Source organism: Mastomys coucha, unplaced genomic scaffold (assembly GCF_008632895.1).
Source record: "Mastomys coucha isolate ucsf_1 unplaced genomic scaffold, UCSF_Mcou_1 pScaffold16, whole genome shotgun sequence".
Classification (NCBI taxonomy): domain Eukaryota; kingdom Metazoa; phylum Chordata; class Mammalia; order Rodentia; family Muridae; genus Mastomys; species Mastomys coucha.
The window spans coordinates 39033318-39059429 of record NW_022196898.1 but is presented as its reverse complement, the minus strand read 5'-3'; the positions used below and the strand labels follow the sequence as shown (position 1 = coordinate 39059429).

Here is a 26112-nt window from a genome sequence, read left to right as displayed (position 1 = left end):
AGGCAGAGAGGCAGAGGCAGAGAGGCAGAGAGGCAGAGAGGCAGAGGCAGAGGCAGAGAGGCAGAGAGACAGAGAGGCAGAGGGGCAGAGGCAAAGAGGCAGAGGCAGAGGCAGAGAGGCAGAGGCAGAGAGGCAGAGGGGCAGAGGTCATCCAAGACTCTCTGATAAATACTTTTCACTTGCCCCATCATCTGGAAATTCTGGGCTGTTATCTTAATAGTGAATGTAGAGGCTAATCGTCATTAGCTGAGTGAAATATGTCAATAAGCTCTTCAAGATATGCAAACTTTGAGTACTTAGAGGTATTTTATAACAAGATCAGAAAGACAAAGAAATAGTTTTTGCTGGTGGTTGGTGCTCCACTGCCTCCTCTACTAACACAACAGAGGATTTAAGGAGGGTGGGTCATGGCAAAAACTAAACCATCTTACCTGTCATTCTTCCCTGAACCATTTTTGCCACTCTGTATTTAATATAAGCTCCGACTAAGAGATATGTATCATGCGATGGTATAAGAAATATGTTCTCCAGAACAAGCAGGCGGATCAAGGCTGCAGCCACTTTCTAAAAGAGGAAGGAAAGAAAATGAGGCATAAAGCATCAAAGCTCCTTCCTTATTCAAAGCTTACTTTTGTTGTTGTTATTGGGTTTTTTGATTGTTTGTTTGTTTGTTTTTGAGACAAGGTTTCTCTGTGTAGCCTGACTGTCCTGGAACTCGATCTGTAGACCAAACTGGTCTGGAACTCACAGAGATCCAACTGCCTCTGCCTCCCAAGTGCTGGGACTAAAGGCGCCACCATGCCCAGCCAAAGCTAACTTTTTTTTTTTTTCGAGACAGGGTTTCTCTGGGTAGCCGTGGCTGTCCTGGAACTCACTCTGTAGACCAGGCTGGCTTCGAACTCAGAAATCTGCCTATCTCTGCCTCCCAAGTGCTAGGATCAAAGGCATGCGCCACCACCGCCCGGCCAAAGCTAACTTTTAATAAGCTAAAAAATTCGTTTTTCTGCCAGGTCCAGCATGGCCTTGGCAGGGGCAGAATGACATGGTTCCTGACCCTGGGACAGGGGCACTGTCCCACTAAGAAATCTCATCAGTCCACTTTTTGTAAGTTTAAAAAATATATAATAGGGGCTGGAGAGATGGCTCAGTGGTTAAGAGCACCGACTGCTCTTCCAAAGGGCCCGGGGTTCAATTCCCAGGACCCACATGGCAACTTATAACTCTCTGTAACTTCAAGATCTGACACCCTCAAAGACATATATGAAGGAAGAACACTGATGCACATAAAGATAGATAGATAGATAGATAGATAGATAGATAGATAGATAGATAGATGGATGGATAAAAATCATTTCCTAATATTCACAAATTATTTTGGGTAAACTGAAAGTAGTCATGAAACTGAGATCCACTTTGTCAATCAAAGGCTGCTCTCCAGCTGCCCTCCTCCCCCCAACCCCTCACCCCCGTCTCCAGCTCCAGCTCTGTCTGTGTCTCTGTCTCTCCTTCTCTCTCTTTTCTTCCCTTCCTTTCTTCTACTCTCTCCCCAGCTGATAGGCCTTGCTGTACAGGTTAGAGCAAACAGGTGGCAAATATGAAAGCAAGCCACCTTTTCTCTTTCCTTTCCTTTCCTTCCTTCAAGAGTTTAAGATTCATTTTAGTTTTTCAACGTGTATGTCTGTGAACCATGTGTATGGCCTGTTTCTTTCAGAGGCCAGAAGAAGGAGCTGGATCCCCTGAGAATGAGACTGTGAGCTGCCATGTGGGTGCTGGGAATCGAACCTGAGCCCTTTGAAAGAGAAGCTAGTGCTTATAACTACTAAGCCATCTCTCCAGTCCTGACTCTTACTAAACTAACCCATCATCATCAGGTTATTGGGTTGTCTCAAAAAATAAGGTAGGTGGCCCAACCCACATACAGATAGACAGAGTGACTCCACCATACTGCCCTCTGAGCTTCACATGCACACCATAGATTGCAGCATTTTCTCTGTCCAATCACATTAGAACAGTGACAGGCCTGTGATTGGACAGGAATAGAGAGGTGGAGCTAGAGAGGAAGAACAGAGTCAGACGAGTGGGACGAGTCAGACCCCATGTGGTTATAACCAGGCTAAGGTTTTACAATGCTAAATTAATTGGGTCAAAATATGGTCTTTATTATATTTTGTTCTGAAATTATTGTATTGGCATCTTTTAAATTGTGATCTTATTATTATATAAACCTGATTCGATAGTAAAGCTTTAAAAGTCATGAATTACCTACCGGGTACTAGGCGCTAGCTAGATGAGTGATTGTGGGGGTGTGTAAGGCGTTGCATGTGAGTGAGATATTGTTGTTAGCTGGGAGAAGTTAACAAGAGCCTGCTGAACCATGGTGATGCTGGACGGTACCAGTTCAAGAATGTGGCACAGTGGGAAAGAGAGTTTGCGGGGTGGAATCATTTTTTTAATAATTCCCACAACAATAGATGAATGCAGCTAGTAAATAAATAAATGTATTTTAAAATGTTTAAAACAGCCAGGCGATGGTAGTGCACGCCTTTAATTCCAGCACCTGGGAGGCAGAGGGAGGCAGATTTCTGAGTTCGAGGACAGCCTGGTCTACAGAGTGAGTTCCAGGACAGCCATGGCTACACAGAGAAGCCCTGTCTCGAAAAACTATTTTTAAAAAAAGGGAGGGGATGTTTAAAACAGGGCTGGAGAGATGTCTCAGTGGTTAAGAGCACTGACTGCTCTTCCAGAGGTCCTGAGTTCAATTCCTAGCAACCACATGATGGCTCACAACCACCAGTAATCCAGTAATGGGATCTGATACCCTCTACTGATGTGTCTGAAGACATCTACAGTGTACTCATATACATTAAATAAATAAATCTTTTTAAAAAAATATTTAAAGCAGAATTAAAAAAAAAAAATGAAGTTAGGACTGGAGAGATGGCTCAGCAGTTAAGAGCACCAACTGCTCTTCCGAAGATCCTGAGTTCAAATCCCAGCAACCACATGGTGGCTCACAACCATCCATAATGAGATTTGATGCCCTCTTCTGAAGACAGCTATAATGTACTTACACATAATAGATAAATAAATCTTTAAAAAAAAAAAAGAAGTTAAAGGTAGTTGGTAGCAAATCAAATGCAGGTGAGACAGGCAAAGGCTGAGGTTTCTGAAAGATCCACACCCTGTGTTCCCAGTCCTTCCCACAGGTCTGAAGCTTTCACTTGTCCTCGTTTATGCAAGACAGAGCATCTACAAAGAGTCTACAGAGCATACATACATTTATTTTGTGGGTTTTGTTTTAGATAGGTTCTTACCATGTAGCCCAGACTTCAAATTTGCTATGTAGGCAACTATGTTTTTTTTTTTTTTTTCCTAGACAGGGTTTCTCTGTGTAGTCCTGGCTGTCCTGGAACTCACTCCGTACACCAGGCTGGCCTCGAACTCAGAAATCCACCTTGCCCTGCCTCCTGAAAGCTGGGATTAAAAGCGTGTGGCATTACCACAGGCATGAAATGACTTTTTCAAGTAAATGATCAACTATTTGCTCAAATAATAGCATTAACGTTAGAGGCCTCAACTATATTCCCCATTGTAAGAGCTCAGAAGGCTGTTTCTAGTACAGACTGCTTACCTTGTAGAAAGGCTCATAAATCCGGACTTTTACAACAGCAGCCCCAGTTCTCATCCCAGATACTAAAATCACATCTCCTTGTCTCTCCTCTTTTTCCATCTCAATTATATAGTCAGGGGGAGAATACTCAGCTTCCGAGTATTTCAGAATCCTAGAGAAGCAAAGGAAGATTTGTCTCTAGTGGATTAACAGTCTTCTAAACTTTAGCCTCTATAAAGCCCATGCGCGTACACACAGCTCCAAAATACCTTTGCTTGCTTGTGAGCTTTCTGAAACAGTGCCTTAGAGAACCCAGGCTGGGCTCTAACTTGAACTTGCTAATATAGCAGAAGCTCACTCTGAATCCCCCTGCTTCAGTCCCACCCTGATCCCCACTTCTAGAATTCTGTGCCACTGAGCCTGGACTGAGGGTTTTTCTGGTTCTCTGTCTCTTTCTCCCCTTTCCTTCCTCCCTCCCTCCCTCCCTCCCTCCCTCCTACCCTTTCTTTCTTTCTCTCTCTCTCTTTCTTTCTTTCCTTCTTTCTTTCTTTCTTTCTTTCTTTCTTTCTTTCTTTCTTTCTTTCTTCCTCTTTGTTTCATTTGTCTGTCTTGTTTGTTTCTTGAGGTAGTATTTCTCTGCATAGCACTGGTAGTCCTGAAACTCACTTTGTAGATCAGGCTGGACCCCAACAATTGCCTGCCTCTGCCTTCTGAGTGCTAGAATTAATGGCATGTGCCACCACCATCAGCCATGGATTGAGTTTTTTAATTTCTGATTTCCAGAAGATCTAGCTTAGGATCAGTTTAGGTTGTCTGTTATCTGTTCTTTGGTACTGAAAACAGAATCCTTTTGTTGTTTTTATTTTATTTAAAGACAGTCCCACTGTATAACCCTGGGTGGTCTGGAACTCATTATATAAATCAAATTAGTTTTGAACTCACAGAGATCAGCTTACTCCTGCCTCCTGAACACTGGAATTAAAGGTGTTTAATCCACATACCTGGCTAATTATCTTATTCTAATTCAGCATGAGCAGACAGCCTGACCTCACAGATTCTCCAACAGAGGCTCTTATTAACTCTTATGAAGGTTTCAACATTTATCTCCTCTGTACTTTTAACAAAGGCATTTGCCATAGTGAATGTATCTATTTTTTTAAAAAATCCAAAAAAAAAAAAAAATTCCAGACAGTAGGATTATCAAGACGCACACAGAGGGCTGCTGTCCATTATGTCACCCAAGGACACAATCTTGGGTTTATGCTTTACCTAATTTTGCTAGACAGCTCTTCTCTTGATGATTCATTGTCCTGGGCAATACTCCACTCAAACACCATGCCCGCCAAAGTACTGAATGTGTTTCCTGTAGAGCAAGCCAACAGCAAGCAGGATAGAATCATACATTCCAAAACATCCAGGTTGCTTCAAAAAGAAAAGAAACTAACTAGAAAATCAGTTTAGGTATTTTTCTGCAACAAATAATAGCACTTTTTAAAATTAACTAAAACACACAGATGAGAATGATCCTTACCCCAGATCATGCCGCTCCCAACAGGTTTTTTCTTTTTTGGTTTGTTTGTTTGTTTGTTTGTTTGTTTGTTTTTGATGACCAGGCTGACCTTGAACTCAAGAGATCCACCTGGCCTCTGCTTCTTGAGTGTTGGGATTAATGCCATGTACTACCATTGTCCAACTTCAAAAGGCTTTCTACAGTAAAAAGGACCCACATGGAACAGGCTTTGTCAACTACAATGTGGACCCACTGCCGGCTGGCAAAGGTTCCATACAGTCTCCCTGTGCACTTCACTCAGAAGCCATCTAATAGATACCTCATGGTTGACAGACATACTTAACCCTATCTCCTTCAGCACACATTGTCATGACACTAGATTCTAAAACTGTTACTTTTTCAACTCTTAAAAACTAGCCCAGTAGTCTTGGGCCCCTGAGGTCACTCCATGAGTACAGATGCTCACGGTGCAAGCCTGGACACCTGAGCTCCATCTCACAAAGATGGAAGGGAGGCTGCTCTCTGACCTCCATATGCATGCCAGGGCAGGTACACGTGCACACACAGACAGCACAAGAGGAAACTTTCAAAACCTGTTTACTAAGTAATTTACAAATAAAGTAGTAATTGCTGTGTGTAATATACTTCACAGCAGTAGTATAGTACATCTAAAGTCACCCTCAAGAAAGACTTAATAACTTGGCAGCAGTGGTGCACACCTTCAATCCCAGCACTCTGGAGGCAGAAGCAGGCCTATCTCTGTGAGTTCAAGTCCAGCCTGGTCTACAGAGCAAGTTCCAGGACAGCCAGACTTATACAGAAAAACTCTGTGTTGAAATACCAGAGGGGCTGGAGAGATGGCTCAGAGGTTAAGAGCACTAACTGCTCTTCCAGAGGTCCTGAGTTCAATCCAGCAACCACATGGTGGCTCACAACCATGTGTAATGGGATCAGATGCCCTCTTCTGCTGGGTCTGAAGACAGCTATAGTGAACCCAAATAAATAAATTAATTAATCTAAAAAAAGAAAAAAAGAAAAAAGAAATACCAGGGGAAAAAAGAAATAAAGGAAGAAAAAAAAGAAGAGAAAAGAAAAGACTTAAAATTATTACACTTCTGTATATATTTACTTTAGATTTTTAATTTATTTTATGTGTGTATTTCATCTGCATTGTATCTAAGTGTATCTATGTGTGAAGTGCCACGGGAGGCCAGAAGAGAGCATAAAGCCCTGGCACTGAGTTATAGATGGTTGTGAGCCACCATATGGGTGCTGGGAGGAACCTGGCTCAGCATTCCTCCAGCCAAACTACAGCTGCTTTTAATCACCCTGGCAGACAGGAAGTAGACTGATCACAGCATAGCTAAGGGACTGGGTTGTGGCTCAGTGAAAGAATATGGACTGTTGAGGATGCAGGAGACTCTGGGTTCAATCCCCTGTACCCACGCCAAAACCATGAAAGACAAAAGCAGGGCTGGAGAGATGGCTTGGTGCACCTGTTGCTCTTGCTGAGAACCTGAGTTCATTTTGGTCCTCAGCATCCACATGATAGTTCACAATTATCTCTAACTCCTGGAGACCCACCCCCTTCTGACCACAAGCACAAGGCATACATGTGGTGCATATATGCAAATACCCATGCATATAAAGTAAAATCAATAAATCTAAAAACAAAAACCATAACAAGAGCATATCCTTAATTAAATTAAATTAATATCCCTATTGGTTGACCTAGGGACCAGGAATAGAAGCTTGGTGGCAGAATTTCAATACTTAGAGAAAGCAGTGGTGGTACTTGGCACTCAGGAAGCAGAGGTGGGCTGATCTCTGTGAGTTTGAGGCTCACCTGGTTTACAAGGTGAGTTCTAGGACAGCCAGAGCCCTGCCTCAAACAAACAAACAAACAAACAAACAAACAAAAAGTCATTGCTGGTAAGATGGCTGGTAAGATGGCTGGAAGTCTGAGTTTGAGCCTGCACACATAGTAGAAGGAGAGGACTGGCTTCCACAAGTTAGACAGGGACTTCTACATGTACTGGGGGATATACAGGCCCCGCCCACACATACTAATTTCTTTCAAAGTCCAGAAATAACAAGAGATAATTGCAGTAGGCTTTGTTTTTGTGTGTTTGTTTGTTTGTTTTTTGCAAGAAGGCAGCTAATACAGAGAGGTCCAGAAACCTTGGAATAAAAATTTTCCCATTCCCTGGGAAGCATGCTGGGCTCATCAGAGGGAGCCACTGACAATGGCCTTTAGTTAGTGACGGCCCTGAGTTAGGGAGGGTGAGTCAGGAGCTGAGTCAGCCCCGGGAAAACCTAACTGGAGGAGATCACTAGGCCAGAACTGAGCTGGTCTCTGGAACTCCTCAGGGTCTCATCAAATATAGAAAAGCTAACATAACAGCCAACCAAAAATGTACTAATGTCAGTCTGCTTTGCCCCTACCAACCACATCAGAGGTTATCTGATCCTTCTGGAAAGTTCCCCCAGCCCTTTATAAGGTGGCCTGCAAGCCCCTCGAGTCATCACCATTTTGATGAATGGTTGACCCCTGTATCTGGGAATTTCTGCAGAATAAACGCTCTTTGCCTTCGCATACCATTGGAGTCTGGGGGCTTCCTTCCTCGATTCTTGGCCCCTAACAATACACTGAACTATATTCTGCACTGCCAGCCTGCTCCGTATGTGAGCCCCAGATGAGAAGAACACAAGTCACATTTACAGTCTGTTACTATCAAACAGTTCCTATTTCTGAACGCTCAAGATGAAGCAGAAGTACTCTATTTCAGGCACTCCTTATTCAAGTCGCCTCCAGCCCCTTACCTTTAGAATCCAGGGCCCTCACCATAAGCTCCAGGGGTGCGTCGTCCACATACAGCTCACGGGTTCGAGATACAATTTCAATGTTGTCTATCACATCAACCTTAACATCACAGCGTAGCTCATGGTCGGTCACTGCAATAGATCAAAAAGTTGCCTACTTAAGTAAATGGGCACTAATCTACTAAATGTCACAAATATTCAAGAGTTTAGAGGTTATTAAAAAAAAAAAAAGTCTGCAACCAGAGCTATGTAGAGAGACTCAATCTCAGAAGAAAAAAAAAAAAAAAAGAGGAACCTCTGCTTCCTGAGATGGCTCTAACTTCATATAGTGCCTACGAAGGCACTGGATCCCTGGATCTAGGGTTATGGGTGGTTGTGACCTGCCATGTGGGAAAAAGAGTCCTCTGAAAGAACAGCTAGTGCTCACAGGGTTTCTCTGTGTAGCCCTGGCTGTCCTGGAACTCACTCTATAGACCAGGCAGGCCTCAAACTCAGAAATCCACCTGCCTCTGCCTCCCAAGTGCTGGGATTAAAGGCGTGCGCCACCACTGCCAGGCGATGACAATTCTTGTAGGCCAAGTTCCTAACCAATCCAAAAATGCCTGGAAGACTAAGCTGGTAGTAAACACCTGTAACCCTGGCATCATAGAGGCCAAGGCAGGAAGAAAGTCTGCTGCTAGTTGAGCCAGCCTGGACTACTGTAAAGAAAGACCCTGTCTCATACCACACACACACACACACACACACACTAAACAAAACCTAGAGCTGTGTTGTTACTTTCGAAGGATTTACTTTAATCCTTGTTGTTTTAAGTGTCAATATTTTTTATCTTTTATAAAATGAGAGTCATAGGCATTTTTTTCCAAATTATTTATTTAGGAAAGAAAAATGGTGGCAGCTATATGGAAATTTTACTAATGGGCTTCTAACCTGTGTGTGGATGTCAGAGGACAAGTTGAAAGAGTAGATTCTTTCCTTTCCTCATGTGGATGCCAGAGACCAAGCTCAAGCTGTCAGGCTTGGCAAAAAGCACCTTTACTCACTGAGCCATCTGGGTTGGGTTTCTTGTTTGTTTGTTTGTCTTAGACTCCGATTTATTGTTTTGTTTTTAGTTGCTTTGTTTTCTTAAAACAGGGCTTTGGGCTGGAGAGACGGCTCAGTGGTTAAGAGCACCGACTGCTCTTCCAAAGGTCCTGAGTTCATATCCCAGCAACCACATGGTGGTTCACAACCATCAGTAATGAGATCTGATGCCCTCTTCTGGAGCGTCTGAAGACAGCTACAGTGTACTTACATATAATAAATAAATAAATCTTTAAAAAAAAAAACAAAAACAAAAAACAAAAAACAGGGCTTCACTGTGTTGCTCTGGCCGGCTGGGAACTCAAGCAGATCCTATGTGTGGTGTTAGGTCTTTGAGACAGTCTTGCTACGGAGTCCAGGGTGACAGTCCTCTTGCTTCTACATCCTGAGTAATGGGACTGCAGGCCTGTGATGTCATACCTAGTAACATATTTTTATTTCAGGAGCAGTATCTTTCTTTTCACAAGAGACATTGAGAACTGAATTTCACCCCAGCACCCAGGGAAATAGAAGCAGGCAGACTTGGTAATATACTAAGGCCCCAATGCAAAAATGTTTGAATTAGTCAGCCTAAAAGTACTTTTTTTGAGTTTTTTTGAGGGGGGCCTGTTTTTGTTTCTTTTTTGAGACAGGATTTCTCTGTATAGCCCTGGCTGTCCTGGAACTCACTCTGTAGACCAGGCTGCCCTCGAACTCAGAAATCTGCCTGCCTCCAACTCCTGAGTGCTAGGATGAAAGGCATGCACTACCAATGTCTGGCTTCTGAAACTGCTTTTAAAAATGTTTTATGTACATATGTGTTTACCTGTGTATCATGTGTATGCACTGTTCAGTACAGAAGCTGGCAAAGATCTCATGGAGTTACAGAAGGTTTGGAAACACCCTGTGGGTGCTAGACATTGAATCATGGTCCTCTGAAAGAGCAGCCAGTGCTTTAGCCTCCAAGTCATCTCCCCAGTCCCTGAAACTGTTTTTTTTTTTTATGTATATTAGGGTTGAAATCAGACAATTTCTCTCTCTCTCTCTCTCTCTCTCTCTCTCTCTCTCTCCCTCTCCCTCTTTCTCTCTCTCTTTCTCTCTCTCTCTGTCTCTCTCTCTCTCTGTATGTGTGTGTGTGTGTGTGTGTGTGTGTGTGTGTCTGTGTATGTGTGTGTGCATGTACATACATGCCATGGCAGGCATGTGGATGTTAGTTGACAATTTTTTGGCTCGATTCACTCTTTCCACCTTTACATAGGTTCTAGAGATCAAACTTGGGTCATTAGGCTTAGTGACAAGTGCCTTTACCTACCGAGCTATCTCACCAACCCACATCTTTCTTTATGAAACCAAAATTTACAAAAAAAAACAAAGGAAAGAAGTCTAGATTAGAATGAGCCCACGTTAGAGTTAAAACTATGACTATGAGTTCATATGTATATGTATATATGCAGCTAGACACATACAGAATTAAATGTAGAGATGTGTGTAGACAGACTGGCATGTTTCTTTCTTAGCTCTTTCTGCTAATAGAAACTAGGACACTCCCTTAGCAACAAGCACTCTAGTATCTAGATCTTGCTTTCTAAATATAACTCTAGAGCTCAAAAGCAAGAAGTACTGTACTGGGGACATAGCTTAGTTGGTGGAGTGTTTTTGACAACCATAGAGGAAGTGTTGGGCTTGAACCTCGGAATTACGTAAACATAGGAGGGTAGTGCATATTTGTAATCCCAGGACTACTGGAGGCAGAGGCAAAAGGATCAGGTTTTTTTGGTTTTTTTTGAGACAAGGTTTCTCTGTGTAGCCCTGGCTGTCCTGGAATTCACTCTGTAGACCAGGCTGGCCTCGAACTCAGAAATCTGCCTGCCTCTGCCTCCCAAAGTGCTAGGATTAAAGGCATGTGCCACCACTGCGCGGCAGATCAGAAGTTTAAAATTATGCTTACCTATATAGTGAATCAGAGGCCAGACTAAGTTACATGAGATCTTATCTTAAAAAACAAAAAACAAACAAAAAAAAAATCCCAAAACCTGGGCAGTGGTGGCCACCCTGGTCTACAGAGTGAGTTCCAGGACAGCCAGGGCTATACAGAGGAACCTTGTCTCAAAAACAAAACAAAACAAAACAAACAAACAAAAAGTAAGGGAGTACTGTAGAAAATGCCAAAAATAAGGGCCTATCCAATGGACACAGGAGCCAACCTGAAGGATACCATAAATAGAAGATATGAATTACCAAACTCTTCTATTTTTCTTTCTATTGCTCGGACAAGCACCAAGATCAAAAGCAATTAAAGGGCAGAAAAAACTTTTTTCCAACTTATAGTCTACAGTCAATCATTGAGAGCAGTCCAAGGAGGAACTCAAGTAGAAATTTGAACCAGAAGTCATGGAAAGTCATGAAATTTTGCCTGTTGGCTCACTTGTAGGCTCATATACAGGCCAGTACCATTTGCCTAGGGAATGGTGACACCCACAGTGGTCTAGACACTCATTCATCAATTAACAACCCAGACAATCCCCCACAGTCAAGACAATCTAATATAGGCAATTTTCCAACTGAGATTCCCTCCTCATGTGACTCTAGGATGTATCAAGTTGAGAGTTAAAACTACCTAGGACACACAGAATTGGATTATAACTTCTGTCCTGAAATAGCAGAGTCCTGTAAAGGGATTTTAATCAAGTAACATGGCTACTCTGGCTGGAATACAGACATGCCCTTAGTACTAACTTTTTTTTTAGATCTATTTATTTGTTTTATGTAAGTACCCTGTTAATGTCAGAAGACACACCAGCAGAGGGTGGTGGGTTTCATTAAAGATGGTTGTGAGCCACCATGTGGTTGCTGGGAATTAAACTCAAGACTTCTGGAAGATTAGTCAGTTTTCTTAACTGGTGAGCCATCTCTCCAGCCCCCTAGTACACACTTTTAATCCCAAACAATGAAGGTAATAAAGTTAGTTTGAAGAAGGAAGCACCCCATATTTAAAAATGATGTCTAATTGAGAGGCAGACAAAAAGACAAATCAGAGGAAGATTTAACAGAATGAATCAGAGATAGGATATGCCACAAGCACAGAGAGGAAAGAGAAATTACTTAAGAGGAGGCAGTTTTTACCAGGAAAGGTATCAGAGACAGAGAATAAACTAGGCACAGGTGAAGATAGAATGAGACAGAGAATGAAAAGGAGCCAGAAGCTTAGAACAGACTGCTAGAGTTTGAGGTCAAGCAGAGCAATTCAGTCAGAAGTGAGAGATGCCAGTTTGAATCAGTCATCTGGGAGAGGAGTTTGAGCCAGAACAGCTGAGTTGAATCAGCCAGCCAGAATTCAGAAAGAGCTAAAATGAGTAAGCGTGTTCAGTAGCAAGTCTCAGAAGCTGAAAACATTTTAGCTCTAGATTAGATTAAAACAAAGCTTCCAGGACTAGCCCTAAGTCAGCAGACAGAGGCAGTGAGCCTCTGAGACAATTACATCAGGCAAATTAGTTATTTTTACCAAGTCCCTACTGATATAAACAACTGAGTAAGTTATTCAGTGGGAAGACATTATTTGTAAGATGTAAGATGTCGTTCTTTCACAATACGAGTTACTAAATAGAGACGAAATGAGGAAAAGAGAAGATACTCATGTGAACACCATAGCAGTAGGATGCATGGAAGTCAAGTGTGGCGATACACACCTGCAATCCCATCATTTGGGAGAGAGAAGTAGAAGGTTTGCTACAAGTTCCAGGTTGGTCTGGGCTACATGGTGAGATTACCCTGTTTCAAAAACAGACCAACCAATTAAACAAACAAGTCCATCTATAGCAGTGGTTCTCAACCCTCCTAAGGCTGCCTTTAATATAGTTCCTCATATTGTGGTGACCCTCAACCAGAAAATTGTTTTCTTTGCTACTTCATACCTGTAATTTTGATACTGTTTTTAACTGTAATGTAAATATCTGTGTTTTCTAGTGGTCTTAGGAGACACCTGTGAAAGAGTCATTCAACCACAAAGGGATGACAACCCACAGGGTGAAAAGCCACCGATCTAGAGATGCCTCAGCAGTTAAGAACAGTTGCTGCTCTTGCAGACAACCCAGACTCAGTTTCCAGGACCCACATGGTGACTCATAAATATTTGTAATTAAAGTTCAAGGGATCCAATGCCCTCATCTACCCTTCACAGACACCATGGGTGAATGTGGTATTCTTACACACATGCAGGCAAAACACTCATACACACTTAGCTATTTTTCTTTTTTTTAAAGATGTTTTTATTTTATGTATGTGAGCACACTGCTGCTCTCTCTTCAGACACACCAGAAGAGGGTGTCAGATCCCATTACAGATGGTTGTGAGCCACCATGTGGTTGCTGGGAATTGAACTCAGAACCTCTGGAAGAGCAGTCAGTGCTCTTAACCACTGAGCCATCTCTCCAGCCCCTTAGTTATTTTTGTATTGTTATAACAACACTATGACTGAGGCAACTGAGGCAACTTATAAAATAAACAAACGAACAAAAAATAACCCGAAGTTTTTTTTGTTGTTGTTGTTTTGTTTTTTAGAGACAGGGTTTCTCTGTATAGCCCTGGCTGTCCTGGAACTCACTCTGTAGACCAGGCTGGCCTCGAACTCAGAAATCCATCTGCCTTTGCCTCCCAAGTGCTGGGATTAAAGGCATGCGCCACCACTGCCCAGTTTTAACAATGCATGCCTTGCCAGGCTGTGGTGGCACACGCTTTTAATTCCAGCACTTGGAAGGCAGAGGCAAAAACGTCTTTGTGAGTTTGAGCCCAGCCTGACCTACACAGGGAGTTCTAGGCTAGCCATGGCTACACAGTGAGACCCTGTCTCAAAAATAAAAATTAAAAGAGCAAAAATACAAAAGCCACATGAACACAATGAGCACAATTAGAACCTGTACCTGTGAGGAGTAAAAGCAGGGGCTCCAAACCTGAGCACCTCAGTTCAGTTCTGGGGACCCTCACGGTGGGGACAAGAGCCAACTCCTAAACGTTGTCCTCTAACCCCCACATGAGTACACACTACCTCTCCACACACTAATAAATGTAATGACAAAAAGTGTTTTTTAGGTTAAGCGTGGTGGTACAGGTCTTTAATCCCAGTAGCTGAGAGGCAGAGCAGGTGGATTTCTATAAGTTTGGGAGAAAGCTGGTCTACTTTAAATGAGACCCTGTCTCAGAAATAATCACTCAAAACAAAATAATGAATAGGACAGCAAAATTATGGCATTAAAATTTGAAGGTATATTTTGTGTATGTGTGTGTGTGTGTGTGTGTGTGTGTGTGTGTGCACAGTGCATATGTGGAGGGATTTGGTACTTTCCTGTGTGTGTGTGTGTGTATGCACGCGCAGGTGCATATGTGGAGGGATTTGGTTCTTTCCTGTGTGTGTGTGTATGCACACACAGGTGCATATGTGGAGGGATTTGGTTTTTTCCTGTGTGTGTGTGTATGCACGCACAGGTGCATATGTCACAGTGCATATGTGGAGGAATTTGGTTCTTTCCTGTGTGTGTGAGTGTATGCACGCACAGGTGCATATGTGGAAGGATTTGGTTCTTTCCTTCTACCTCAGATTGTCAGGCCTGGCAGCAAGCCCTTTAGCCCACTGAGCCATCTCACTGGTCTACAGAATTATAATTTATATCAGAATTTTTTTATAAAGTTCTTAACCCTTGAAGCTAAAACTGTTTGTGTTAATCATTTATACAAGACATTATCTGACTCCAAAGTGTTATGTCATCTTTGCTTTTAACATACCTATTTCTTTTCAGGCATGATAATGCAAATCTTTCATCTCAGCACACAGAAGGGTAATGCATGAGCATTTCTGTGAGTTCAAGACCAGCCTGGGTTAAATAGTGTATACCAGTACTAGGAAAACCCTGTCTCAAAATTGCAAATAAATGCCTGGTCATGGTGATACACACCTTTAATCCTAACACTCCAGAGGGAGAGGCCAGCCTGGTCTACATAGTGAATTCTAGGAAAGGCGTGGCTACATAGTGAGACCCTGTGTCAAGGAACAACAGCCACAGAAACCAATGAGTCAAATCCCATAACATACCCACTTCCCGAGCAAGAATGATGCTGCTGAGACGTATCGGTTGGGTGGATTCAGCAACAAGAACAGCCCTTTGGGAGCAAGAGGTGCCATTTTCATATAGAGGCTGAATGGTAACTGCATCATGATGAGTGGAATGCCTGCCAAGACAACCTGGTTTAGAGCATGAAATAAATACACAGGTCCCCCAACACAGGCAAGAAGTCTATAGTTCTCCCATGAGGCTGATGACACTCTATAGAACCACTGTTAGAAGACACAAGAATTAAAACCAGAGATTGATGAGAACCGTTTCCCAGTGATCCCTTGTGCAAAGATCTAAAACGTTATTCTTCTCATGATGTTTAAAACAGGACTCACAAGATAGACCCCGACCCTAACGAGGAAACTCTGGAGGCCTTGGCTGCTGCACTCAAACTGACAAAAGGAGACATCAGGATTTAGTTCTTCAAGAAAAGGCCTGAGACGGAGCTCAAGCAGTTGTCTAAGGCCCCCAGATCGAAGCTGAACCAAGAGTTAGGGTGGAAGTACATGTTGAATTCTCCCAAAGGAATCAGTGTAACAAACTACTTGTACAAGACTTGGGAAATGTACATTTACCACTTGATACCAAGAGGGACCACCAGACAGAACCCCAAGGAGACCTCCCAAAATGACCCTGGACTCCCCAAAACTTTGGAAGCCTTGAAGAGTCTCACACTCTCTTCTGTGTACCAAAGCAGACAGTGCATGTCACAGGATTCCTGATTCCCTACTGTAGGCTCTTTTTGTTAAAGTTTTTTCAATTTTCTTGTTGAGGTAGAGGCTGTTGGGTTTTATGTCTATCGATGGTACAATAATAATAAACTTAGCTATTTCCAATAAATAAATAAATTAAATAAATAAATAAATAAAATAGGGCTCACGCCAGGCAGTGGTGGCTTACACCTTGAATTCTACTGCTTTGTGGGCAGAGGCAGGCAGATCTCTGAATTCAAGGCCAGCCTGGTCTATGGTGCAAATTCCAGGACAACCAGGGATACACTGAGAAACCCCGTCTCAAGAAAAAAAAAAAAATGGCTGAAGAGATGGCTCAGTAGTTAAGAGCACTGCCTGTTCTTCCAGAGGACCTAAGTTCAATTCCCAGCAACCACATGGTGGCTCACAACCATCTGTAATAGGATCTGATGCCCTCTTCTGGTGTGTCTGAAGACAGCAACAGTATACACACACATATAAAATAATCTTTTAAAAAAAAAAAAGAAGAAAAAAATAGAGTGTGGGAAAATAGCATTGTGGCTGTGTTTGCAGCAAGACAAAGCATACTCTTACCTTGAAAAATAATTTCCTACAAACCTAGAAATTGAGCTGTTATCTAAAATCAAGAGTTGCCTACATTCTGAGACCGTCAGACAAAATAATCATCAGCATACAAAATACAAAATACTCATTAGCATCTTGGACGGATGGAAAGCTCTCAATACTAGAACAAATCCTGAATGATGACCATCACTCTGGACTGGCCACAAGACTAAGTCCCTTATACGTCATAAGTGTTGAAGTTCTTGTACTCTGGGATAAAAACCTCAGTGCTTCTCATAGAAGGTAGGAAAGGGGCTAGAGATGTAGTTCCTAAGTAGAGGGCTGGCTAGCATGTGCAAAGCCCTACTCTAACCCTCCAATGTGCAAAGTCACAGTATGGGGAAATCTCTTTCACTTAGAATAAATGTTCTGGCCGGGCGGTGGTGGTGCACACCTTTAATCCCAGCACTTGGGAGGCAGAGGCAGGTGGATTTCTGAGTTCGAGGCCAACCTGGTCTACATAGTGAGTTCCAGGACAGCCAGGGCTGCACAGAGAAACAGAGAAACCCTGACTCGAGAAACCAAAAAAAAAAAAAAAAAAAAAAAAAAAAAAAAAAAGAAAAAATGTTCTGGTATCTAAGGGCCTCCTTTGGTTAAACTCCCTTACAATTGAGGTAACCACGTCACCCGCCACTGAGTTTTCTTATACTCCGGAAGTTTATAGGTCGTTATCCCAGAGCAGACTACCTATCTTCCCACTTCCACTGAATCGAATCCCCTTGTACAGGGGAAGGGGGCTCTCATATCACAGGCAAGATCTCCATGCAAGATGAATAGTGTCTTATTATTACTTGGTGGTTGTTGTCAGGGTCTCCTTACGTGACTCTCGCTTCACCCGATTCTGGTTCCATCATAAATTCTTCAATCTGGGGGAAATGAATGCTGGCAGTGTCTGTCTGACACAGGGCTTGCCTATGCCAACAGTTGTGTCTCAACAAGGAGGCGGACTCCCATCCTAGTTTAGGGTATTTTTTTGTTTTGTTTTGTTTCCTTAAAGAGCCTCACAACTTAGGGTATATCCCACCCAAGGATCCCACATACAGGCCCCTCCACACTGAGGGACCACATCCTGTAACCCTTTTCCACTTCACGTGGGGGCGAGATCTCTGCAACCGGCTCACCAGATGTAGCAGCCCCGCTGAGCCTCTAGCAGGAAGGGGACCCGGCCTGGCTCCCGGCTGAAGGGTAGTAACACTTGAGGCACATTGAGTTTGTTGGCCAGGGTCCCAATAAAAAACAGGAAGAAGTGGTGTGGAGTCAAGGAGAAAAGGAGCCCGAAGCTTAGGCGTCGAGGAGCCCCAAAAGCAATCATGGCGACCGCCTGGTCTCAGTTTCCCACTCAACTACAGGTGGCCAGCACCAACACCAACCAATCCGCAGCCACAACGTCAGCGGGGCCGCCTTTCTTGCTAGGAATTGTGGGTATTTTTTAAGTGCGCCAAAAACCTACTTTATAGAAATTTCGAGCAAGAGACCCAAAGAGTCACTTCGGTAAATATTCGAAGGTGGATTTTACTAGCAAAGAGCCAGACAGAAAGGTCTAAAAACCCAGAGCTTCCCATCTCAACTCCTCACATTATTGTCTATTGTTTGACTCTATTTTTATTTTTTAATAAAATAGGACAGAGAGACTAGGGCAAAACTCATGGCTCGTGTGTACAAAGGTCTGAGTTCAACTCCCCAATATTAAATACAAGAAACAAGTTATTTAATTTTAAAAATTGAAGTAATTTCCAGCCAGGGTGTGATGGCTCACACCTTTTATCCCAGCACTTGGGAGGCAGAGATAGGCAAGCTCTGAGTTTGACGTCAGCCTAGTCTACAGAGCTGAGTTTCAGAACAGCCACGGCTGTTACACACAGAAACCCAGTCTCAAAAGATAAACGTAATTTCCAGTCAGCATTAGTCTAGTTTCTAAATGGAAAAAGTTCCAATCTCTAACATAAACAGCTGGCCTTTGTCAAGGCCAGTATGGTATTTTCACTGGGAATCAAATTTATGCCCTACTTCAAGGCCACAGTGCAGGAAATGCCAGACTCCAGCCAGCTTCAGAAGCAACTTGAAATGCCACTGTCTCAAACAACCTGAGTCAGCAAAATACTCTCTGGGAGCCTTTGTTCTCTAGTGGGATGGGCTCTTACACAACCATAATCTCATCATCAAGAGACTGAGGCAGGGGGATCGAGAAGCATAGTCTAAAAAATAAAACCCTTTTCATTCAGTTCACTGGTGTCCAGTGAAGTGCTTGTCACCCACATCAAAACAGGGCGTAGGGTGTCTCTCATCCCAGGGCATTGGGGAGGCAAAGACAGCTTGAGTCTCAGCCAGTCCCGCTGAATCTGTGAACACTAAAAGTGAGACACGTGAGACACCCCCTTCTCCCCCCCCCCTCCCAAGCCTCAAGAAAGAGAGAAAAACGACTGAGGAAGACACCTGATGTTGGCCTCTGGCTACCATGAAATCCCTTCCCCACACAGAGCATAAACAAACTTAAAAACCCTATTTTCTCCAAGTAGAATATTCAGGAGTGTGAGCAATCTTACGTCTTAAGACGTAAACCCATGGAGTTTATACAGTTGTAACGAATGTGTTCTTCAGTCTGTTAGATCATGTGATGTCTTCACCTTGCCTCCATTCTATAAGTGATGGCATTTAAAGATTTAAACCTGACATACTTCCACCCTTCCTTTAACATTTGGGAGTGCATGCGACTACACATGTTGGTACCTGCATGCCACAGCGTGAAGTATAGCCATCAGAAGCTGAGCAGCAAGAGTCAGTCCTTTTACTGTGTAGACCCTGAGGACCAAACTCAGGTTATGCTTGGCTGGCAGGTGCTTTGAACCACTGAGTCATCTCCCTGGCTCCCTGCGATTAGAGGCTATTTCACTTTATAATCCAGGCTGATCTGGAATTTATTATGCAGCTCAGAATGGCTTCAACTTTGTAGTAGTCCCATCTTTGCCTTGATCGTGCCACCCTTGCTGGAATTACAGCAATCAGCCTTCATGTCTGACACACCCAGAAATTTAGGTGCTGGGGATGGTGGTGTACACTTTAATCCCAGCACTCAGTATGAAAAGGCAAGCTGTTCTGAGTTCTAGGCCAGCTGGGTCTCTGTAGTGAGTTCCAAGACAGCCAGGACTATATGGGAAAACCCTGTCTCAAAAAAAACCCAGTAATGTTTATAAAAAGAGAAAATTTTTTTTGTTTTGTTTTTTTGTTTTTTTGGAGACAGGGTTTCTCTGTATAGCCCTGGCTGTCCTGGAACTCACTCTGTAGACCAGGCTGGCCTTGAACTCAGAAATCCACCTGCCTCTGCCTCCCAAGTGCTGGAATTAAAGGCGTGCGCCACCACTGCCTGGCAAAGAGAAATATTTTTAAGCTACTTATGGGGGCTGGAGAGATGGCTCAGTGGTTAAGAGCACTGACTACTCTTCCAGAGGTCCTGAGTTCAATTTCCGACAACCACATAGTGGCTTACAACCATCTGTAATGGGGATCCAGTGCCCTCTTCTGGTGTGTCTGAAGACAGCTACAGTATACTCACATACATGAAATAAATCTTTAAAATAATAATTTAAAAAATAAAACTACACATGGTAGCGTGTCTCTTTAATTCCAGAACTTGAAAAGCAAACAAACCCTAGTTTACATTAAATATGAGGCTAGCCAGAGCTATGTACTGAAACTATCTCAAAACAGAAAACGAAAGTAAGTGTTTGTGTAGAAAAGAGGCCAACCCTATATGCTTTCCTCAAATGCTAACTTTTTTTGGGGGGAGGGGAGTGGGGGGTTCAAGACAGGGTTTCTGTGTATAGCCCTGGCTGTCCTGGAACTCACTCTGTAGATCAGGCTGGCTTTGAACTCGGAGATCCCCCTGCCTCTGCCTCCCAAGTGCTGGGATTCAAATGCTAACTTTAAAAAAAAAATTAAATTCATTTTTGCACCAAGTGTGGAGGTACACACCTTTAATCCTAGCACTTGGGAAGCAGCAGAGGTGAGTAGAGCTCTTTTGTATTTGAGGCCAGCTTGTCTATATAGTGGAAGTTCTAGGATAGCCTGGCCTATATAGAGAAACCCTGTCTCATTTAAAAAAAAAAAAAAATTCTAATGCATCTGTGTGTGAGCTTTCATAAGTGCAGAAGCCCTCAGATCCCCTGGAACTGGAATTATCGGTAGCAAAGCCAGCGCTCTCCCCAGCAGAAGCAGGTGTTCCCAATCCCCGAGGAACCTCTCCAGCACTCCATAATTTTGGAAGACAGGTCTCTCTTTGTAGTCACAGTCCCGGACAATCCTGAAACTCACTACACAAACCAGGCTGGCCTCAAGACTCGAGACATCAGCTTTGCCTTTGCGTCCAGAGTGCTTGGACTTGAGGTGTGTGATGCCATGTCTAACCATTTGAGGGTCTGAAGTGAAGCTGAAGCTTATTGAGTGGGCTAACTGGCTGGCAAGTAAGCCCCAGGGATGCTCCTGTCTAGTCTAGTGGGCTGGGACAACAGATGGCGTGCTTTGCTTAGTCTTCATATGGGCGCTGGAGACCTAAGTGAAGTCCTTGTGCTTGGGGAATCACTTTACCAAGGGTACAACCTCCTAAACTTCCACAGCCAGATTCTGAACCCATGTTATTTTTTTCTGTGTGCTCTATGTTTAATCTGTCTGCTGTCTACCACAAAGACTGTCAACAACGTCTGTATAGCCCTGTGGAGAAAGTGCACTTCATTTAATAAAGTCAAGTAGGTCTGATTGTGGAGGGACTGGTTCTTTATTTCAAAATGTCACTTGTCAATATTCAGTATCAAAACAGTTGCACTATGGGGTTCTCTTTCTCCGGTTGGAGGAGAGTACAAACAAGCCAGGAATCTGCAGGGTGCCCACCTAACAGGCCGAGAAGAAACCACCTGAACATGGCAATTGGGTGGGGACACTTGAAAGATTAGCACACCACTAGCCCACAGGCTAAAAAGAATTCTCACAGCCAATGGGTTGGCCAAGGTAACCCAACCCCCCAAAAACAAAGTTTCAAATAATATAAAATTTAAAAAGATTTTTTTTTTTTACATAAGCTATTCAAGATTTCTCCAGCACTGACTGATGCAAAGCACAATGAGATGGCACTTTAGAGACAGCAGCTTCAGGAAAGGGCAATGAGATGACTTTCATGTGGCTAAATCAGTGGCACAAACATAATTTTCCTTCTCTGTCTCCCTTGGGGGCAGGTGAACACTAAGAGGTCCCCACAACACTAAGGGGCAGCATGATCCACTTTTGAGCAGTTAGGAAAGGGCTAGAGCTGAGACAAGTTTGGGCTCAGGGCTGGGGCTGAATGGGAGGTAGCACGCTTGCCTAACATGCATGAGGCCCTGGGAGGTGGGGCTGTCTCAGACATCTCACCATCTTATTTGGTCACATAATGGAAAAAGTAAAATATAAAAAATAAGTGTAAAGTTGTTTAAAGATATCAAAGCTGAAAACCTTCACAGCCCGGAACAGTTTTTTTTTTGTTTTTGGCTAACTTCTTAGAATCCCCCTGTTGTCTGGCTAAGACTTGGTGCAGAGCACTGAGGTCTCCCACCGTGGAGCCTGCCTGGGCATTCCTGTGTCTCTCCTCCACGGTGAGACAGTATCCGTTAGGCTAAAATGTGCTGCTCCAAGCGGCAGAAGTGCTTGGAATGTTAAAAATGGTTGTAAGACAAAAAGCAATCACAATGTGCATATCACAACTGTGTTGAAGACACTGCGTTGTGCTCACTTTCCCTTAAACATTGTTCCCAAAGGTGTTCAGCCCTTCCAGCTGGAACTCTGGGAAGAGGCTGACACAGTTTTGTGAAAAAGACATGAAGGGTAGAGGGGGTGGCAGGAAGGAAAGCAGCCTTCAGTTAAAAAGATCAGCCCTCAGTTTCAAGGTCAGCTTCAGGGAGGCCGGCCTCAGGCGGAATCAGGGTCAGAGGGAGGAGCGGCCGCAGGGCAAGGATGGGGGAAGGTCTACATCTCGTTCAGGTCCAGCAGGGTCTGGTCCAGCATCCTTTGTGTACAGAGATGCTCCTCTTTGGTGCACTTCAGCTTATCTAGTGGGAATAAAGAAGAGAAGTTACACGAAGTTCCAAGTTCTCCCCATTCTGAGACTGGCTCCAGTTCAAGGAAGGTACAGAAGGCAGCTACTACACCCCTGGGTTCTGTGGGGTCTTTGGCTTGCCTATTGAAGCCAAAGAGTTTCTCTCCTGCCTGGGGGAGGGAGCTGGGCTTATCTGCCATTTCCTCTCCCTCCCACAGGCAACCAAAAGGCATTCAGCTTTCAGTCCCAAAAGGATCCGGCTGAATGCACCAGGCACCCACTCACTCTTTGGGTCTGTCCACAGGTCAATACCTATTAGAAATGCCACAGTAGAGTATGACCACTGCAGACAAGGACAAAGATCAGAATCTCAAGTAAAGGGCACAGGATCCTCTTACAGTAGGTACTTTCTTCAAAGTGGAGAGGACAGGAGTCCTCAGGCTTAAGTCAAGAAGAATACTACCCAGACACGTTCTTATAAGTAAAGCCCCACTGAGATTTTAGCAGAGTTATCAACAGAGCTGACTGGGACAGTGACTTACAACTAAACACAAAAGCAGTAAGAAAGAAAACTATCAGGAAGAAAGCCAGTGGTGGGACACCAAGCATTAACCTGCTTAGCAAGTAAACCACAGAGCTTCACGGAAGGGAAGAAAACGCGCAAGTCAGGCCCATTTTCATACCACACACCCTTCTTGCCCATCCCTGTTTCCACCCAGTCAGAAGAGCCCATCCCTGGGCCTGCAGATGAAGCAGTTACAACATCTTATCCATCAGTGTCTTTATTGTTAGAAAATATCCATGCAGGAGAGCAAACCCTACAGTCAGTGCACAGGTGAGGGGGCTGCAGCTAATGGCTCCCAAGTTCCATCACCCACAAGCTCTTCTAGAATAGAAATGGCCACTGCAGCTTGATGGGGGCTGCCAGGAAATCAACGGCAGTCTAGCTGCCCTCATTAAAAAGCAACCTGCTTAGGGCGAACAGTAACGTTTTAAAAGGCAATCAGCTTTTTGCTGGGTCCAGGTCAGTGGTGTGTGGGTTTACTGGGCATCAGGGAGCCCTGCCCGTCAGTCACAAAGACCATGCAGCGTTAGCTTCAGCTCATTAGAAAGCAGGCGGTTTCGCTCAAGTTGGCTGTAGAGACGCTCTGCAGCAGCAACAGAGAAAGGGAAAGAGGAAAGGAGAACAGGAGGAGAGAGAGAAAAGGGGAGGTTAGTAGAAGGCAGAGGCAAACATCTTTCACCTAACTGCTCTATGTAACATGCACCATTCGGCAGGAGAGTGTGTACAAGGACTCAGGGCAGGAAGGGTAAGCCAGTTAGTTGGTGGAAAGACCAACAAGGGATACAGTAAGAATTTCAGCTGTAGGACCATTCTGAATGTGAAAACACACTTCCTTCACAGCATCTGTGCCTGGGCTGGACCATCACATGGTAGATACAGTGCACTTAGAAAGAGGCATTCAGGCACGAGGGCTTGGAAAACCCAAAGGGAACACTATGCATACCTATCTCACCCACTCGACCTTTACTTTCCTACTTCATACGGAGTGTAGTATAACGAAGACACCCTAAAGTCCTCCCCAGTTCATGTTCAGGGTCCCCTTTTATATAGGAAACTCAACCTATTCAAGTCAGCAATATACACAGCACTTAAAGGCTATAAGCTAATTATGACTTCTATGGGATTTAGAGCACTGAATGCTCTTCTAGAGGACCTGGTTTCAATTCCCAGCACCCACATGGCACCTCATAACTACCTGCTATAACTACGGTCCAGGGAATCAATGCCTTCTTCAGGCACCAGGCATGCATGCGATGTACAAACAAACAGTCAAAAAGAAAAAAACCCCATAAAATAATAAAATATAATTGATTTAAATAACATTATATTGTCTCCTTGCCAAAGGTGGTCAAAGATTCCAATTCAGGCCAGTGAGATGCAGGGGAAGCTAGGCTTATGACAAAGTTTTAGATTTCTCTCTTGCTTTGAATGTATGATATTCAGTACTATGTATTTCAATCTTAAGGAAACCTAAGACACTCTAGTATTCATAGGTTATAACTATTCATCAGTGGCTAGACTTGTTAGGTATAAAAATAATTCCATGCTACCAAGCCTTTTTTTTCTTACAACCTAAAACATTATTTAAGTGTACATTTAATCAGTGCTCGAGTCCACTGCCTTTATCTAGGCTTTCTACTTAGAGCACATCTTAAGAGGAAATGAAGTATGAAGATTTTAGATTCTTCCTAGACCCCAGTGAGATAAGATCATGCTCTGTTGCACTGACTCATTTCAAACTTGATGCTGCAGCTATAGCCTCCAAAAATAACTGGGATTATAGGTATGTACCACTCTACCCAGCTGTAGGTAATCCTAAACCCAGAGATACAGGAAAGCTAAATTACTCTTGGTCCACTCGACTATCAGTCTCTAAAGGTTTCTGTTTGCTTGCTTGTTTTCCCACTATGATAGGGTCTCACTATATAGCTCTGGAACTCACTTTAGATCAAGCTGGGCTCCAATTCAGAGCTGCCTCCCCACTGCTGGGATTAATGGTGCACACCACCACTAGATGCTCTTCTACAAGACCTAGTTCAATTCCTAGTTTAAATTCAAATTCAACTTCCTATGTTTTAGAGCTTGTTGCAACTTGAGACATGGTGTCATTTTAAAGCCAGGCCTTGCTCTCTTGCTAGGACTGATCATAGAGACAAACCCCTTGGTAACCGGCACTGTCCCTCCTCTCTCCCAGGGAAGAATATGGGAATTTGTAAAGGCATGCTTCAGGGTTTTTTGTTTTGTTTTGAAACCAAGGTTGTGTCTTGGGCTGGCTTCAAACTTGTGGAATCCTCCTACCTCTGCCTTTGAGTGCTTTAACTATAGATGTGTGCCTCCACGACTAGCCAGACAGGCTTTGGCTGTCAGAGTGACCAGAAGGTTCTACAGATATCTACTGGCCAGAGGACAGCAATATGCTAATGTGCAGAATCTTTCTGTGTGTACAAGAATTACCCTATCCTACATGAGAGAACGAGAATAGTCAATAAGCTTCTTGAGGCTCAGTGTTGGGCCTGTTGGAGTCAGGAGACAATCTTGACAAACAATAGGCACTCAAACTCTTGGCTCTCATCCCTCAGCCTGTGTTACTATGGATATGTCTCATGCATATCTAACTTGGTTTTTGGAAAGAAGGTTAAGTACCAGACTCTTGTTCCTTTCAGCAGTTGGTTCCATTTTCAGAAGTGATAAAGAAATAGACTTTATTGCCCAAAAGAATTAATCCCAGGATAGAGTTCCCTAAAATCTGCATTGTAAGGAATGTTTCTGTTTCTGAGCTTGAACTTAACTTTAAATAACTGTTTCTAGTGATTAAACTGTCAGGATCAGATATTATTAATTCATTAAAGCTCTTAGTTCCTGACAGCACTAAAACAGAGCAAAGTGGGACTCTGGCTCAATTCTGGTCATGCCCAATCAAAGAATTCCTAAGATGGGCCAGCAAGACAGCTCAATGGACCCTTGCTGCCAAGCCTAATGCCCTGAGTTGGAGATATGGTGGAACCAATCCCTACAAGTCTTCCTCTGACCTCCATATGTGAATATGCATGTCATGTCATGCATG

At 43.5% G+C, this 26112-nt stretch overlaps 2 protein-coding genes across 19 annotated transcripts in view; both read right to left on the bottom strand.

The window, feature by feature from the left end:
- Positions 1-17794, bottom strand: part of Nup210l (nucleoporin 210 like) — a 107681-nt gene extending 89887 nt beyond the window's left edge. For 5 of the 7 annotated variants that reach the window (XM_031374590.1, XM_031374589.1, XM_031374591.1 and 2 more), the window contains exons 1-6: positions 17547-17794; positions 15088-15224; positions 7944-8075; positions 4880-4973; positions 3632-3782; positions 432-564 (exon numbers count right to left, since the gene is read on the bottom strand). In XM_031374590.1, coding sequence (XP_031230450.1) covers positions 432-564; positions 3632-3782; positions 4880-4973; positions 7944-8075; positions 15088-15224; positions 17547-17737 — 838 coding nt within the window. In that variant the 5' untranslated portion in view covers positions 17738-17794. The remainder of the gene's footprint in view (positions 1-431; positions 565-3631; positions 3783-4879; positions 4974-7943; positions 8076-15087; positions 15225-17546) is intronic. The other 2 variants (XM_031374587.1, XM_031374593.1) reach the window with 1 other exon arrangement.
- Positions 17795-21174: 3380 nt separating this feature from the next.
- The window catches only part of Tpm3 (tropomyosin 3), a 27000-nt gene continuing 22062 nt past the window's right edge, over positions 21175-26112 (bottom strand). For 9 of the 12 annotated variants that reach the window (XM_031374576.1, XM_031374573.1, XM_031374571.1 and 6 more), the window contains one exon: positions 21175-22496. In XM_031374576.1, the coding sequence (XP_031230436.1) occupies positions 22414-22496 (83 nt within the window). In that variant the 3' untranslated portion in view covers positions 21175-22413. Of the gene's footprint in view, positions 22497-23249; positions 23632-26112 lie in introns of those variants that run through there. The other 3 variants (XM_031374583.1, XM_031374584.1, XM_031374585.1) reach the window with 1 other exon arrangement.